The sequence below is a fragment of the Pomacea canaliculata genome, linkage group LG1, assembly GCF_003073045.1.
Source record: "Pomacea canaliculata isolate SZHN2017 linkage group LG1, ASM307304v1, whole genome shotgun sequence".
Taxonomy (NCBI): domain Eukaryota; kingdom Metazoa; phylum Mollusca; class Gastropoda; order Architaenioglossa; family Ampullariidae; genus Pomacea; species Pomacea canaliculata.
The window spans coordinates 37,884,980-37,902,192 of NC_037590.1; the positions used below are offsets into that span (position 1 = coordinate 37,884,980).

Genomic DNA, 17,213 nt, shown 5'->3' on the forward strand with positions numbered 1-17,213 from the left:
CATATATAACGGCTCGGTTTTCCCTGCCTCTCGGCACTTTACTCCGCCATCGAGGGCACAGCAACTGCTGACGCAGTCAAGACGATCGTTTCTGTAGCGTGACCTGTCGACCCTCTCCGTCCAGGTGAGATGCGTCTGAATACGGCACCACGAGTACGACATACCTGGTGTAGAAAATGTGGTGTTGGCTCCTGACAAACGTGTTTTCCCTCACTTCCATGCCTGCTTTACAACAGCTGCAGTTTTCAGGCTGTTGAGGTATTTGTTTTCGCAGCGAGGAAAAGGCGCTGCTCACTGTCGTTCACTCATCATTTTCGGAGTCTCCCCCTGCCCTCCACCACCCCTTTCCCCACACACAACCGTCCGGAGAGCTGAAGGAAGAAAATCAGGAAGTTAAAATAAACAGTTTCGGTGCTAGGAAGGTGAAAATAGGAAATACAAGAATCGACCGAAAAAATGTTATTTGTGTGTCAATGTTTGTCAAAAAAGAAAACTGAACTGCTTTGGGGTTGTTGGTTTTTTTTTTCCTCTCTCTCTCTCTTTCCTTCAAATTCCCTCTTTGCGGTTGTAAAGTTTCCTGCACGACCTGGGAGTTTGAACGACCTTCGTGAAACCCGTTCACAAAGTTCATAAACAAGAAAATGATTTAGAAATGAAAACCCAATTTTAAGGTTTCGTTTTCTGTTTATTGTAAATGTTTCTTTATTCGTATATACAACATCTTAAAATCGTCATAAACATCAACATTACTGTTATTATTTCACTTTTGTGTCGCAATTATTCAGCTGTATAAAGATATTTAATCATTTGTACGATTGTTTGCTTTAAATTTGACAGGTGTCATTTATCTTCCAAAATCGCAGAATTTTCTCACGGGAGTTTCCTGCAGCACAATATTTACACAGTCACAAGGTAGTGTGGTCAGGAACAAGAAATAAAAATAGCAGTGACATGTAAGAGCTAAGTTTCAGATTTAGTAATGGGTGGGGTAGCAAGCAAAGGTTTCGTGATTCAATGAGGGACAGAGGGAACTGTGTCACCTGGGACAGGAATCTGTTTCAAAACGCAAAACGGTTTAAACTTCCCACGGTCACACCTCCAGTTCGTCAGACTATGAGGTGGCAATGTGCTCACCACCATCTTGTAGTTGTGGCCAATAACTAGGAGAAAGGTGATTATAATATGAGCACTGCCTCGCTAACAATTCCAGGTAACAGCTCAATCATGGAGTCCAGGTACGCAGTTTGAAGCCTCGATCGCGCTGTGGTCATGTATATGATTCCTTTCAATGGAACTGTTTCAGACAAATTGTGGTTAGGCTATCGTTAAAGGCTCGACATATCATCACAGATGCAACATGATAGTTCGATTGTCTCCAACGACCCACTCATGATAAAGATGATCGGTAACACGCCGGTCCAGTTCTTCACACGGTTAGTTTTTCCATCCCTCCCCACCTTTCTTTCAGTCTGCATACTGATGGGTACTGTCATAAAACACGGGTCACGTGAGCGCCCTTTTGACATTTTACTTCCTTTTCCAACACAGTTCAGAGGGCAGGCAGTCACCTTCTTTCAATCACTAGTGTCATTGCCGTGGGAAAAGCCACGCTTGAAGTACTCGGCAAATAATCTTTTTATCAAATGACAGCGCGAGGCTTGCTACCGTGTGAACTTCACATACAATACATCATCGCATTCCTCTAGAACTGTTTCTCCGCGTTAGTGTGTAAAACATCCTCTGTCTTTAGATCCGCACATAAAAAAGTTCAGTTTTTTTATATAATCAGCTCACTTCTGCATGCTTTAACCTGTGAACAAATAAATTTGAAAAAATTACGAGCTTTTCATGCTGAAATAGTAAGGAAGACCAATTAGCAGTCTCCATCAACTCTGGCGCGAATAAAAACGCGAAAACATTCTCGTTGATTATTTTCCTATTATAGCCATCGATAAATATATTCGTATTCCCCGAACACGAAGAAAAGCGGCTTTTCATCCTGATTTATCGTGGAATGGGAGCTTAACTTATTAATAAGATGGTAACTACTTGCTCACTGCCGATTATTTATTTAAGTTTTGCTGACAAAGTTCTGTTCTACGTAAAACAAAAATGAAAGTTTCGTGGAAGTGTCTAAATTAACATTTCTTCTTAGTGTCACTGCACGTTCTAATAAATGTAACACATGCGTGTCCCTTTTTTTGTGTCAACACCCATTTTCTTGCCACGTTGAAGACAGGACAGAGTGGCTAGTAGGTTATCAGTGGACTAGTATCCGTTCCAGCTGAGGTAGTTGACAATGCCAGTAATTCTCCCAGCCCTGACTTTGGCTTCATCACAGTCGATACCCGACCGTTGGCGCTAAATCGGGTGACGGGCTCGACGCCAGACTCGTCAGGCCCGGAAGTAGATGTCGCTGCTGACGGATTGATGAAGGTGACAGGAGTGCTGGTAGTGTCTTTCGTAGGGTCATGAGACTGGTCGGTGGCTGTCGAAACCGCCAGGATGTTGTTTTTCGGAGAGGCATCCTGTGAAGTATTTGCTGTCGCTGTCAGGACAACGGGGCAAGTTGTTTTCCCGTCATCCCCCGCAGGATGGTCACGTGTTTCGACACGAGCTGGCTCCATCTTCGATACCTCGTCATACGCTTTGAGCAGCGACTGCCGCTTAGCATCTTTGTCTGACCCCACGTTTCTTTCTAATGACCCTTTGTGGATCGCAGCGCCACCACCACCCTCCCCTGAATCGCTGACGTAATACTTAGCCCCACCTTTGGCCTGTCCTTCCCTCGGAGGTCTGCCTCCCCTCCGCATGAAGCAGATAATCAGCACCGTGGTGACGATGTTGAAAACCACGAGGAAACCGATCACGAACACAACGATGTCTGGGGCAGTGACATCATATCCGCTGGAAGGCGCTGGAGTCGTCGTCACCTCAGGGTTGGCCTCCACTGCGATGATGATGTTTGCCGTGCTGGAGAACCGTTGAGAGGTTGAAACTTCTCGGGCGACCAGCTGCAACAAACGACAAAAAAAAAAAAATAAATAAATAAAAAATAAAAATAAATAAATAGTAAATAAATAAACAATTTACAAGCAGAATGAAACATTGGAAGGTGGAGCCTCTCCCTTCATTCGACCACCTCAACCGCCGACAACCATTAACAACCTTTGCTGATGAATTACTCATCTGATTACAGTAACTTCACCGGAGATCATCAGCTTCATACATTCCATCTATTCTTCCTCTCTTTCTTCTTTCTTTTTATCAAGCTTTCCTTCTTTCCTTCCATCCATATCTCTTTTTGTTTCTTTTTATAGGAAAATCGTTAATCGAATTAAAACTACAATTAAGGCGCTGAGCACAAATCTCACCTGGATGTTAATGTGTTTCCCTGCCTCCTCTCTTATATCAGCGCTGTTCCTGACTCGCAGCAGCACCAGAGCCTCCTGAACGACGTCAGAAGGGGTGGGTACTAGTGCAGGCCAAGGGACACCACCTCGCTCGACAGTCAAGTTGAAATGAGAGTTTTGTCCCTTTTTCCACCGACATCAAAAATACTCGATCAAATTCACGTTTGACATTTTTTCATTACTTTAGACAATTACTGTTTTAGTTTAAAGTTTTAGATCGTAGTCAATATACTGCTCAATGTTTGAGGTGATAATTTAATTGTGAAATAAACAAATAAAGGCAAAACAAAAGATAAAAACAAATTAAAATAATTAATTAATAATTATAATTTTAAAAAATGAAGGAAAAACAGGATGCCCCCTTTCACAAAATATAAAAAAATAGAAGCAAAAGACAAAAGGAAATAATTAAGAAAGCTGATCATGGTTGTTGAACATCCTACCTGATCAGCGTCCGACACGAAGATGTAGCCTTCGCCTTCAAAATACACGAGTGTGTCGTTGGCAACATCTTCTCTCAGAAAAGCCGTGTAGGGCGCCGAGCTCTTGAAAGTTGGCGGGTTGTCGTTGTCATCCAGCACCACCACGACCACCGCAGCTTCCCGCGTGGTGTTGCCCAGCTGTGGCTGAACATCGTCCGTCTCGTTCGCCTGTCAAGAACAAGGGACGTAACCGCATCCAGCTAATCAATGTTATCGTATGTTGCAGGCCCACAGATTACCGGCCCTAACGAACGTGAGCACTTTGTCTATCCTCCGTCAATGCTCACTATTATTTCTTAACATTTTATTGTGCACATCTTCGAAGATATTCATCGATTAGTTGAATTAGGTTACTTACCTGTACGACAAGATCGAAGAAGCCATCTTTGCCCACCATCGTCTCATTGTCTCTGTCCAGCACAACAAGGGAGGTAATAACACCAGTAACGCTGTCCACGGCGAAGAAGTCAGTGTTGCCTGCAACACAACCGTGAGTTAAGGCTCTTGTTCCCCTTTATCATGCAAATATGTGAATATGTGGCAAATTATTTATGTCAAGTAAGAGTTGCCATAGTCAACTGATTCCTTGTTCTCTGCCACCCGGCCTCCTAGCCCCCAAATTTTCTAGAAACTCTCCGAGGAATTATTTTCTGTTGTTAAACGTCCACTGCCCTTCTCCCACAGGCGCACCCTCAACCACAAGGTGACCCACCCAGTGGGTGTACGTGCGTGTTTCTTGTTTTTATATACAGTTAAATATTTCATATATACATAAATAGTAACGCAGTTTGTGCACGAATATGGATCCAGCAGTAGAGAGCCGTGAACAGAAATAGTTAATACTAGCAGATGCAAATGGATCTTTGAAGAGAAAGAGAAAGGAATTGTCTACCTCTGACTATCGAGTATCTGATGTCATTCTGTGGATTACGGTCCCCGTCCTCTGCTGACACCTTGATGATGGAGGTTCCCTGAAGATATACCCGCTTTACAGTTTAGACAACAGTATTTTCATCTGTCGGAACGCTTTTGTGGCTGACTATGTATCTATCATATACGAATATTAGGAGAGATAATCAATGAAATTAAAAATAGCGAACACTTTACTTTACCGGACCATTCCTATTTACCATGGTTCAGATATCAAACATCATATTCCTCCCTCCGCACAAGTCATAAGCAGAGTTCACCTCAAAGTACTTGTTCTAGTCATGGTTGATGACAATTTTTATTTCGACACGCCCCATACTGCTGTTACTCAATGTACACTTGAAAATCTTTTCACATCGCTGGCTGCTCCAGCATTTATTGTACTATATTCTGTAACACCATGTTTTACACCCACTGTAAGCAGTGTAAGCTGGTGTCCTTACCACTGCCTGGTTCTCCAGGACTGCTGCTCTGTAGCTGTCCAGGAGGAAGAAGGGAGGCGTGTCCTGCACGTCAGTCACCGTCACCCTGACATTGGCTGTGGCATTTAGTCCTTCGGGGTCCTTAGGGACAGCAAACAGAGTTGTGTAGAGTCAGAGTAATAAATACTTAATTAGCAGAGTAATAAATACTGATTTTGCAGAGTAATGAATAATCATTTTGAAAGACCTATGTCAGTTTAGTTAGCTGATAAAAACATGATTGGGGAGGTGCTATACTCTTCTGTATCGTAACAACATCTTTGGTCCTCCTGTCATGAGCCGAATTATTTCACCAACAGGTCACAGGAGTTTGATATATAACAATATCGTATTATTTCAAGGTCGTTAGTTTGTTATATCTAGAAGATAATAAAATGATTTGCTTGAACAGAAAGACATAAGTTATGTATGTGATGAATACATCTTCGTGTGCTAAATGATTGTGTATCATTCAACCCCGAGGATCTTTAATTCATCGTACAAAGGAGGTGCCATTATTAAATTGGAGAGGAAAGTCAACTAACAAGTTGGGCTTCAGTAATACGTTGTTATTGATTATTTCAGTCAGTATTTATTAACTTGTTAAGTTGACTTGCCTTTTTTTTAAAACTATATACATACCTGAGCTACAACTGGGAAAGAGTAAAAGCTTCTTGTTTCGAAGTCCAGTGGTGCTTTCAAAGAGATGTTAATGGCGAAAAACACACCTTCAGTCATGAAAGTCTCACTGAGTTCATCCGGAAACTAGTGGAGATTAAAGAGATGAAATAATAGAGTTACTTAACCCACCCATCCACAAACAAGCACACACACATATGTGCACATATATATATATATGTGTGTGTGTGCACACAACTTTTTTTCTCTACATGTTTGTCTGCACGCATATCTACAGATATATATATACACTCATGAAAAACAAACCACACACGGTAACTCACCACACATGACATATTTACAATGCCACCAATGCCTATGTCAGGGTCGCTGGCTGTAACGAGTATAGGTAGTATGCTGCCGACAGGTAGATTCTGTTGACAACATTGTTACTATATGATGAAAAATATTCGAGAATTTTGCGAACGCAAAAGTAAAACCCTTAAGATAATTTTATTGAACACAGAACCAGATCGTCTATGAACGCATAAATAGTGTCCTTAATAAAGTTTGTGAAAACATAAGTAAGGTTCATGAATGTAAAGAATTTTTGTCATAAAGATCTCTACAGGTTTTCATTTGTAGTTGCATTAACTCACCTCAGGCACGGACACATCGTACGGGAGCCTTTGAAATGATGGCGGGTTGTCGTTGACGTCTAAGATGTTGAGGGTTAAACTCGTGGAACTCTGAAACAATATGTAATCACTAGATTAAAAGAACGATAGACAGAAAATCAACATCTTGCATTAAACAAAGGCAAAGAATGCTAGCTCAGTTTCCCCGACCCACCACTACTCTACTGACCTGAAAACTATTTGCCAACGATGACACAGGACAAAATTCGCTTATTTACTATAATCCTGGCAGCTTAGTATTTCTACATAATGTTTGCTCACTTTGAAACCAATATCTCATCTTTCTACACCCATTATTCATTCCTGCCCTCTCCAATTTTTGTGAAGGCAAGAGATGTCGGCAGACTTTGTGACAAAATCACTTGACTATTTTCTTGGCCTGAGCCTAATTTAATAATATACTATATAAGTCTTTAAATTTGGCTTGAAATACCCACTTTCTGTTTTGAGTAAAAGAGTTTCAGAATGAATAATTTCATCTCATCATCGACTTATTTTTTAAAAGGAACAGGGGTTTAAGGTAGTTAATCAAAATGCTTATTAACTGCATTTTAGAAAACATTTAGTTTACCTTTGTTCCGACCTCATCTTGTGCTTCAAAATACAAATATCGTACACTGGGTTCCTGCAAGAATATACATTACTACATAAATTACATGTAGTACATACATACATGTAATGCACACATACAGGTAAAGGTATCTTGGTTAGGAAGTGGCAATCTGAATGCGGAGCCAAACTTTTACTTTTGTTAGATTTATTTATCTCTGTTTTACTATCTAACCATCCACAATGTTGTACCAGCAGTCAAAGATCAAACTCCAGTCCAACACCGGATGATACTCCTACTGAGACTCACATTTACTCCTCGATCCTTATGTAACGAAGACAATGTTCAAATTTTGCTACAGACGTCCAACGACATGAAACTTTTTCAAGCCGACTGATTGCCTGACTGATTGCCTGACTGATTGCCTGACTGATTGCCTGACTGATTGCCTGACTCAAGTGTGGAATTGTACCAAGTATGCTGAAGGATACAAATTTCCCAAAGATTTTGCTAGCGTTCAGGCCTCAGGTGTAATGGACAAAATACTCACATAATTAGGCTTCAGGTGTAATTGACAAATACTCACATAATCAGAATCCAGTTGAGCTGCCAGAATGACCTGAGCACTCCATATATCCGGAGCTGAGTTGTAAGCATCACTGAGATTAACAAGCTTGGCGCTTAAGTCCGGCAACAGAAATGTCACACTCTTGTTGGTGTTCGATGGGTCAGACTTGGCACTGATAGTGCTCAGAGTGGTACCTGTGACGGACATTGAAAACGGATAAATAAAGCCTCAACTGTCCGATGCTATGGTTATATGACTAATAAAAGGTCCCTACATGGGAGAATTAATTTCTTAATTAATTAAAACAGAAACTACTGTTGTGTTTCAATAAGTTTATTTTCTATAACCGTATCTGACCTGCTATGTTTTCAAAGGAGTGGTTATAGTAAAAAGGTGCTTCCTAAAAATTCACTGGTACTTTAAATGCAGTCGACAAGTGCAATGTCATCCTGTTTGCCATTGAAGTAATTCTCAATAATATTACTGAAGATCAGATTTGCTTCCAGGAGGTAGGGGCCAGGTAAAGGTGACAATGAGATGACGACGCACATCGTAATACCGTTATAATCAGTAAAGTTTATTCATTACTCACCAACAGTAGCGTTCTCGAACACTCTAACCGAATAGGCTGAACCTGTCACCCACTCCGGCGGTAGCACAGACACAACTACAATAGAAATTATTTTTGTAATTAGAAAAGGTGAGATATCAAGAGGCTAGATGCAATTTCATACTAAGCATCAATCTCAGATGTGTGCTGGAAGTGCCTGATGATGCATGCCATCGTTGAGGATTCTGCTTTGTTTGTAACCAGAGAGGTTGTGGCATATTGTATAATGGGGAAAGGAGATGGAGTAATATCTGCTCCTTTACACAGAAAGAGGGTGATGCTTAAACATGTCTAGTGAAGAATTTGGAATGCTGGCGAAAATGTATTGTTCCTCTGCCACTGGTTGTGTCTGAAGGATGACAAAACGTAAACTCATTGTCTACAAACAACAAAATTGCTGGTCATTTACATTCACAACAAACGTGCATTCAAGCCCACGTTCAAGGAAATTATCACCTCACGATGCCAAGGTGTTTAAACGTGATAACAGTGTTTCCTCTTTCCTCGTCAGAGTTTCGACATCTGCGCATGGCACCTCATCACTTCCTTTCGGCAGTTTCAACTTTTATGCATGAACGAAAATTTTCTGTGTGTACTGCTAAAAAGACCCGAAAGCGGTATGAATGTCTCTCTCTGGGAGTCGAACATGAGTCTGAACTGGGCGTCAGGTGCAGGTTTGTGACCTCACGTGACTGTGGCTTCTGCCACCCGATTTTCTGTATCTCACCACGAACATATGTATTACTGGACTGCTGGCAGACGATTTTTCTTTTCCAGTTAACTACTAAAACGAGGCAGTTGTGTACAAAGCTTCCGGCTTAGTCATATTCTTTGTTTAGGCTCGCCGAGACTAACAGCGGAGAACTTCGCAAGAGGCTAAGCGTACGTGGTCTTGGCAGACAGACAGCAGTCCACCTGTACACGTCCATGGTCTCACTAGCTGCATGCGTGACGGAGAGATGGTCACACTGCTTGCACGTAGCTGCGCAACCCCCGCCCCAACCCACGCTACGTCGTCACGTGATCTCTGACGTCGCTTTCAAACTTCTGTCGAGTCCCTGGTCTCGGTCTCGATAGTTTCCTGGCATTCGTTCTACAGTCTCCTTTTGATGTTGCTCTGTATTATTTAACTCACCCCCTGATCTCGATTTTCAACCACTGCCACACTCTCTAGTTTCCCGGTGTTCCTTCTAGTTTCCGTGAAACATTGTTCTGCTGTCTATTGTGTCTCTTAGCAAAGGGAAACAACGAATTTCAAGCATTAGTGCACGCCTAGGCTGTTGTTAAATGACCTGTAGTTTAAGGGGAGGGTGAGAGGCGATAAAAAATCTCATTTCATGGTTCTCAGGCAAATATGACTAAGACCTTCCCCCGAGCCCTGCACTCTACATTCTCTAGCACCACGGCGACAAATCTCGTGCTTGACTTATGCCCTCGCACACAGGATCAACCAGCGGTACAGCCAACCGGCTGGGAAAAACACTACCTGCTGGTATCAGCCACTAACCCAGAGTAAATATTCTCCACTGCTGCCAAAGTCGTCCACAACAAAGCATTCCATTCGTGTATAAGCTGTCTCTAGAAAAAAAAATCGGGTAACAGGTGTCCTGGTGTATTGACACAGACATTTTAAAAAAGTATTATATATATAAGATTTAATGGTAGAATACCTGGCAGTATTATAGTATTTGAGATACCTGTACCTCGTTTGACTTTATGTTTGTATATTGTGGAAGCCAATGAGATTTGATGTGAATCAATGTCAAGTGTCAAATTAATCGTCACTGACAAACGGCAAGAAAAAAAAAAAAAAGAGAAATAAAACTGGTTAAAGGTTTGCTGTCGGAACATACCTGGTAGCACTACCAGTGCTGTAAACCAGAGGGCAACAATCGGTCTCAGGATCACCTCCTGACCTGTGACTGTCATTGTGACTGGGTAGCTGCAAAGACAAAGGTTTTTAGAGGACGGTTGATGTGTACTTTTGAGAACGGGAGGAACAATTTTAAATGGAGGTAGGGTAAAATGGGGTACAACTGAGGTGTAAATCGCAGAACGACATGTAACCTTTGTTTGTTGTCGCCTTCATTCAGATAAAAACAAGTTGATCGAGTGCTAGAGGTCACAGCAACAAAGGAGGGTGTGTGTGAGAGAGAGAGAGGGTGAGAAGGTGGGTTGGGGGTCAGAAGTAAGGAGGGAACTGGCTCCGAACTCCTAATGAGACACAAACTATGTTTTGACTGGCATGAATTGTGAACTCTCTTGACTTAAGTCTTATTTTACATTTTGTTTTATATCTTTCAGGTAAATATTGCAACTACAAGAGTTAAAACCTCCATAATTTAGATACGACTAATGGATTTTGCCTTACGCCAACTTAAATCAGTTATAATAAGTTAAGTCCACACACTCTAGTACTAAAGCTGGTAAAACCTATGCCAGACACTCATCACCAGAATATAAATACACAACATTGTTAAACTTTAACAACAACAACAACAACAACAACAACAACAACAACAACAACAACAACAACAGGATTTTAATAGCACATTTCCCCACATCACGTTTTACCAGATACGAGGAGCAGTAGATACGTGAGAGAGGATATGATAATTAGGCAAACATATACACACATCTACAGTGACCATAGTCAGGAACATGAAGGAAAGCAGAAAGGAGAAGGTGGGGAATGTAATAGACAGGCTAAACCGATTACACCAAGTATTTCCGAAAGAGATGAATAGGTTTTAAGTCCAGACTGGAAATTTGCAAGAGTTTACAAGAGTTCATCTCTCTTCCTGCCAACTTCTCAGCAATTTACAGCAATATTTAACTGGGACAAGTATTTGAAACATGCCATGGTATTCTACAAGCTTAGGTTAAATTATTGAAAAATGTAATCTTTCCAGCATTGTCGCATACTACATCTTACAAACAATAGAGAATATTTATCTTTTAAGAAAATGTAACTATATAGGCATTCCTCAACATTTTGTGGCTCTGCCCTCTCTGTTAGTCTGAGAAGAATCTTACTTTTATCCCTACCCACAAAAAGCAATCAAATTTCCAGAGTATCGTATGAAACAAAGTTGATAGAAGTACAGGTGCTAAACACGAGAGTCGTAGAGAAATCTCTCAGTCTTGCAAGGTACATTCGAATACCGACAGACTGTACAACACACAAAACACATTACCTTATCAATGTGCGCAGTTGGCAAGCTGAGGGCACAGGTAGGCTTCACTTGCACCTGGGAGGTGCGTGGCTTCCTGCAGATCGGTGCCGCATACACTGACTCGCACCTGTCTCCGAGAGACTGCCCCGGCAAGCACCTTTCCCGGCACAGCGATAAATCTGTCCTCGTCCACCCCGACCCCTATCACCTATCGAAGTGTGATTTATTATGTGTCCCACAGGGAAGTAGGATTACAGTCGGGTGTGCCTGTCTGGCCTGTCAGTATAACCGCCGAAATATATAGTCATGCTTCAGGACCGAGACCTCGGTGCCAAGGTACATAACAAATTTTAACAGAGCGCCTCATTTGTTCTCCAGAGACTCCAAAAAACAATTTAAGAGTATTTCTATTCAAGAACCTTTCTTCTATAGTCACGCAAACTTCATCTTTGCATATATTACAAATAATTAAAAACAAAGGGGAAAAAATTTAAGGTCATGGCGATGCATTTCTCGATCACAAAGAAAAGTTCATCCCCATCTTTGTTTGGTCTGTTTTATGCATACCTTTAAGTCTGCTCGTGAAAAGAGTTTGTTGAAGTTCAATCTTTCTTCCGATTTGGGTTTTTTTTTTTTTTTTAGTCATCCCCTTCCGCATTCAGAAACTGGTAAATCCACACTCATCCACCCACCTTCCCATCTACTCCCTCAACTAAAACTTTTACAAGCGAGAGGACGCAGTGGGTGTTTCTGTAGTAGCGACACCCATGTTTATGAGCAGGGTACCAAGTGGTTGTCATTTATCGACATCATACCACACTTGCAAGCAGGGATGACGAATGACTATATCCTGCGACCCACCTACCCCCTTATATGGCGCGAAACTCCTAACAGCAAACAAAGAATCGGAAAACTTGTCATTTATGGAAACCATTGCATATGTATCTGACTTTTACTTCAAACGCTTGCTGGCAGGGAACAAGGACTGCTTCTTTCACTGCATTCTTTGCTATTTAACGGGCTTGGCAAGACAGAGCGCCTATAAATTGTCAGGCACCCTATCTCTGGGATAACGATCGTGATACTCTTGTAGAACTGTCCTCGAACCTTCTGTCTGTGTGCACCGAGCTTAAATAATCTCTCACACAAGCACATTGCCGTCTGTGTACTCAAGTACATGCGTGCTCTTTCTCACCTGTACACACAAGCATGTACGCACTCATACAACTTCTCACCAGAGAGCACATGGATACAATGCACACAAGCAGCACACACACACACAAACACTGGTCTTTCTTGAAAAAATACATGTATTTATTGACATACTGTTCAAGAGCTCTCAAGTGCATTTCACTGTTGTACAATAGTTACAGATCCATATGAAATCAGAGTAAATTGAAAACAAGACCCCGGTCAGATAATAAGCTGGGCCAAAAATAGGAGAACTAATGGTAGAAAATATAGTGGTCTCTTAATAACATCTAATGTAAATGAAATATTTAACAGCTCACAAATACCCCAGTCACTTAAAAACATGCATGCATTCACTTTTTCTTCCCCCCTCTCTCTCACACACTCACACACACAAACAGAGGGTGCAGTTTTTAGTCTTTTAGCTACAAACCAATGTTATCACAAATAAACAAACTAGTGTTTATAACTAACAAAATTTTAAAAGTAACAAAGAAACCCCAATAGTTTCCAATCATACCTTTATACACAGCCTATTTATTTTATTTTTAAGCCATAGGTGATAGGAAGTTTAATATGTCTAGAGTATGGCCTATTAGTTACTAACCCTTACGACAGTTTTGAGAGCTGTGGAAAATAAATGAGTTTATCAACAGCCTCTCCATAGTTTCCTAAGAGTCAATCACAAAACATGTTTGCCTCATACTTTCTCTCTTACCCAACCGTGACAAAAGAGTTGTAAGCACAAGCCCTCCTGCTGTTGCATTAAAATAAATAGTTTTTCACTGCCTGATCTAGGCTACATATCTCCCTTCCGTGGGTGAAAATGTGTGAGCAAGAGACAAAAATAGAGAGAAAGACAGATAGCATACATGTGAAATAAAGGGGGTAGGGGAATTGGTGTTTCTTGCTGAGCCAACAACTAACGCTATGTCATGGAATGTATGTAAAAGGAAAGACTGCAAATGAGTGAACATGATTTTGTGCGAATTGAAGAACTGTCATTCACAAAGTCTTAACTTTTCAAAATTTCAAAATCAAATGTCTGTGCTGCTATCTCAGTGTAAAGTTTGAAACATACCCTTCAATGTTTCTTTCTTCTAGGCAGCCAGCAAATAAGAACAAGATCTAGGATTTTTTCAAAACATCAGCAGTGAGTAATTTGCCTGTTGACTATGAATGTTTACAGCTGCAAGTCAAAAGAGAGTCAAAGTAGAAGATGAGAAGGAAAGAAATGGATACTGAGGTACTAAGCTGTAGTGATTGCATCTATGTCGATGACATTCACCTTCTTCTTAGCATGAGAAGTAGACACTGTAACACTAATGATGTAGTGGGTGAATGTCATTATCTATTTAACTGTAAAAAATTTACTGACCAGCATAAAAATAATTTATCACTTTGCTAATGTTTATTAACTTCCAGAAATAAAAAGGCCCTTGCTAGATAGCTCACTTTGTTATTACTTAGGATGGTGACCTAGAAGAATTAATAGAATGTGTGTGAGAGATTATAAATGTATAAGTAGATAAGAATATGTATTAGTATCTGTTACTTAGGTAAGAGAGAGAAGGGCAGCAACATCCCATGACAAAAGTTTATCCTTTGTTTACATTTTGTTTTATTACAAATGCAGATGTGCTTTAAAGGGTGTGAAAGGGCTAGGAAGGAAAGAATGAGTAATACTGTATATTAGTTTTTAATATATTAGCTGTTAATGATCCAGGGAATGTGTGTGTGTGTGCATAGATGTGAGTAAAAGATAATGAATATAAAGATCTAAATGTGTGTGAATATATATTTTATCTTTGAATATCTCAATGCCCCTTACAGGGTGAAAGAATAATAAAGAATCTTGAAAACTCTTCTGAAGGCTTTGAGACCAATATTATTATGCCATGCATTTAAAATCTTTCTTGGTAAAGCGCTTTGAGATAGCTTTTAATGGTGGGGTAAAACACTATTCCATAAATTCACTTTATTATTATTAATCCGTTTTCTGAAACACTTACGTGAATAACAAATACATGAGTAAATTAGAAAATATCAACACATTTTCAATTTAAAGTTATTATAATCTTAAATCTGTTACTTGCATAGAAAAAGAACACAATATCAAGAATGCAACAGTTACACCTGATGAAGCACATCTTTCTTCTCTCTCTCACAGCCTTTAAGAACAGAAGTCAAGTCTGCATTCTTCAGGAACTTCTCAACTTGCAGAATTACACCAATGAAAGACAAACAAGGCTAAGGGATTTAACAGGAGCATTTCCTTTCATCATAAAAGGTAGGCCAAAAGCAATCGCCATCACTCAATACTTCATCACTGGGATACCATATCTGGAAAAAGAACACACTCAATTTTGGTCTCTGGAATGACAAATACTAAACTGATGATCAGTCTACACATAAGCTGCCACTACCAGAAGCAATAATAATTAAAAGACAAAGAGCTCCTCGACATCTTTAATAATAATCCTGCACAAAATTGTTTTCTTCAAATATTATTTGCAACAACATAATGAAATTGAAAAAAAAAATGTCTTTTGTAATTGTAAGAAAGCATATTAAGAAATATTTAATAATGGAGAGAAATGTCTGCTTCAAATATCAGCAGAATATGAAAGCAAATGTAAACACTGGAGGTAGCTTTGTAGTATTTTCTTCATTGCACACAAACATGCACATACAAATCTGTATATGACACAGTTACTCACACATGCGTGGTTGCCTCATCTGGTCTTTGTACCGGTCATACAGGATGATCAATGTGACAAGCAGAATGACACAGCAGAGGAACATGAAGATTGCGATGGCCACCAGCACCCACCACAGGTCTCGCCATTTGACCTGAGACTCTGATGACTGTGCTTGGTAGCAGGTCTGGTGAACAAGTCATCAAGTCATCATGAGCTTTACTACTGTTGCCACAACATGTTATTCCCTCTCCCTTTCCAGATCAAGAGTAACTGCCACTCTCAAAGTTAACCATTAGTCACTGATTTCCTGCATCAAGAATAACTGCTACTGGCAAACTTAACCACATGGCATTGATCTCCAGCAGTTGTAGTATCACTAATGGCTTCCTGCTCTTAGTCTCCATGTCAAACTGCAGTTTTTTTAAAATTTAAGTCTTCAGTCAATAAACATGACATTTCAAGTATGAACATAATAATGCTACTGTAACTTCAGTTGAAAGTCATCTTGTTTATAAGTTAATAAGTTTGAAATATAAAAAAACAAGAATAAGTAAGCAAAAATCTATTTTATTCACTTGAACTAAAGCAACACAGTATCATGAAGTGCAGCTATGAATGTATGATAACTCAAACAAACCTCTTCAGGATGAAGACAAACAACTTAAAAACTTTACAATTAAAGTAGGAAGAGAAAACGAGCAAGTCTGGCAAAAGCTCATATATTTTTCTTCATGAAGCTCTTTTAGCAAGCAGTAGTAAGGACATATCTGAAAGAAGTGTTCTAATCAACATACCCCTCTATCAATTGTTTTGTATGCTGTTTTAGAGAGAACCTCTCGATACTTTGGTTCATCTAGCAAGGTAATGCCATCATGTGGATCATAGATTTTATTATTGCTTGTAATGACAAAGCAGACATCAGTCCTGGAACACAAACACGGAATGTCTTTTTAAGATGACAATCATAAATGCCACTTTTCTTCTGAAAGCAGTGTTTAAGTACAACACATAATAAATAAATGTGCATTAATTTTTTTTATTATTCATTCAATTGTAATCATGCATATGTGTTTATGGGGACACATGACAGATCTGACAGCAATTGTAATAGTCCTTATATTTCCTTACATCAATGAAGGTTACTTAGCTCCAGCATTTATGACTAAAAGTGCATACATGCAAGGACGAGTAAACAGTTCTGAAAGGCTGCGTGCAGAGTATAAAGACGGATGTCTTGAACAAGGTAATAAGTGTAGAAATTCAAAAATTGGTGTAAAGGACGTCTCTTTACATTGTACAATATCTTACCAAATTATCCCTCTGTAATGTCAGAAGGAATCGGGATGGGAGGAGAAAACTACCACAGCCTACAGACACTTGACTAAATTTGAAGATCCTGACTAGAAAATACTCACTGTGTTGCTACTGGAAGTCCTTGTGTCCGGTGTTCTGAGATAGGACAGAATGAAAAAGAATGGTGTCTGGAAAACCTTTGCTGTTTAAATCGCTGCAAAATATAATGAAGACATTTTATAAACAAAATCAAAACCACCGTTCCCAATATACAGAATGGTTGATAAGCAGTTTTATGCATAAAAAAGTGGAAGCTGGTTTCTGTATATCCATGATGAAGGAGGAAATGTTGCTGCTGCAAATTGCAAGAACAAAGATATGTGCACTCAAATGCATTCACAGAATGTTGGAATGAAAAAAAATTAAAGAAAATTATGAAGAACTGACTCAATAAGCTCTCTTGCTTTTGCATTTCCATCGCTTGGGTTATAGGTCCATCACAATACGCAATACCTGTTTTC

The 17,213-nt window shown here is 39.9% G+C and overlaps 2 protein-coding genes across 3 annotated transcripts; both read right to left on the reverse strand.

Annotated features, from left to right (window-relative positions):
• Positions 1 to 664: 664 nt before the first annotated feature.
• LOC112558870 (protocadherin Fat 4-like) lies at positions 665 to 11,796 on the reverse strand. Of its 2 annotated transcripts, XM_025229606.1 has the most exons (15): positions 11,528 to 11,795; positions 10,184 to 10,272; positions 8,313 to 8,387; positions 7,739 to 7,914; positions 7,174 to 7,227; positions 6,564 to 6,653; positions 6,249 to 6,338; positions 5,929 to 6,051; positions 5,269 to 5,388; positions 4,788 to 4,866; positions 4,254 to 4,372; positions 3,857 to 4,063; positions 3,375 to 3,536; positions 2,771 to 3,014; positions 665 to 1,810 (listed from the first exon to the last, which is right to left on the reverse strand). In XM_025229606.1, exons 2-15 carry the CDS (start codon positions 10,257 to 10,259, stop codon positions 1,806 to 1,808), a joined length of 1,620 nt encoding a protein of 539 aa, XP_025085391.1. In that variant the 5' UTR covers positions 10,260 to 10,272; positions 11,528 to 11,795; the 3' UTR covers positions 665 to 1,805. The 2 variants fall into 2 exon arrangements, with proteins under 2 accessions (XP_025085391.1, XP_025085383.1); XM_025229598.1 differs by having other exon boundaries at positions 665 to 3,014; positions 11,528 to 11,796.
• A 1,002-nt stretch (positions 11,797 to 12,798) lies between these two features.
• On the reverse strand, positions 12,799 to 17,008 carry LOC112558920. The gene is made up of 4 exons (XM_025229684.1): positions 16,815 to 17,008; positions 16,194 to 16,323; positions 15,418 to 15,583; positions 12,799 to 15,040 (listed from the first exon to the last, which is right to left on the reverse strand). The coding sequence occupies exons 1-4, from the start codon at positions 16,991 to 16,993 to the stop codon at positions 15,024 to 15,026; spliced, it is 492 nt and encodes a 163-aa protein (XP_025085469.1). The 5' UTR covers positions 16,994 to 17,008; the 3' UTR covers positions 12,799 to 15,023.
• Between the last annotated feature and the right edge of the window lie 205 nt (positions 17,009 to 17,213).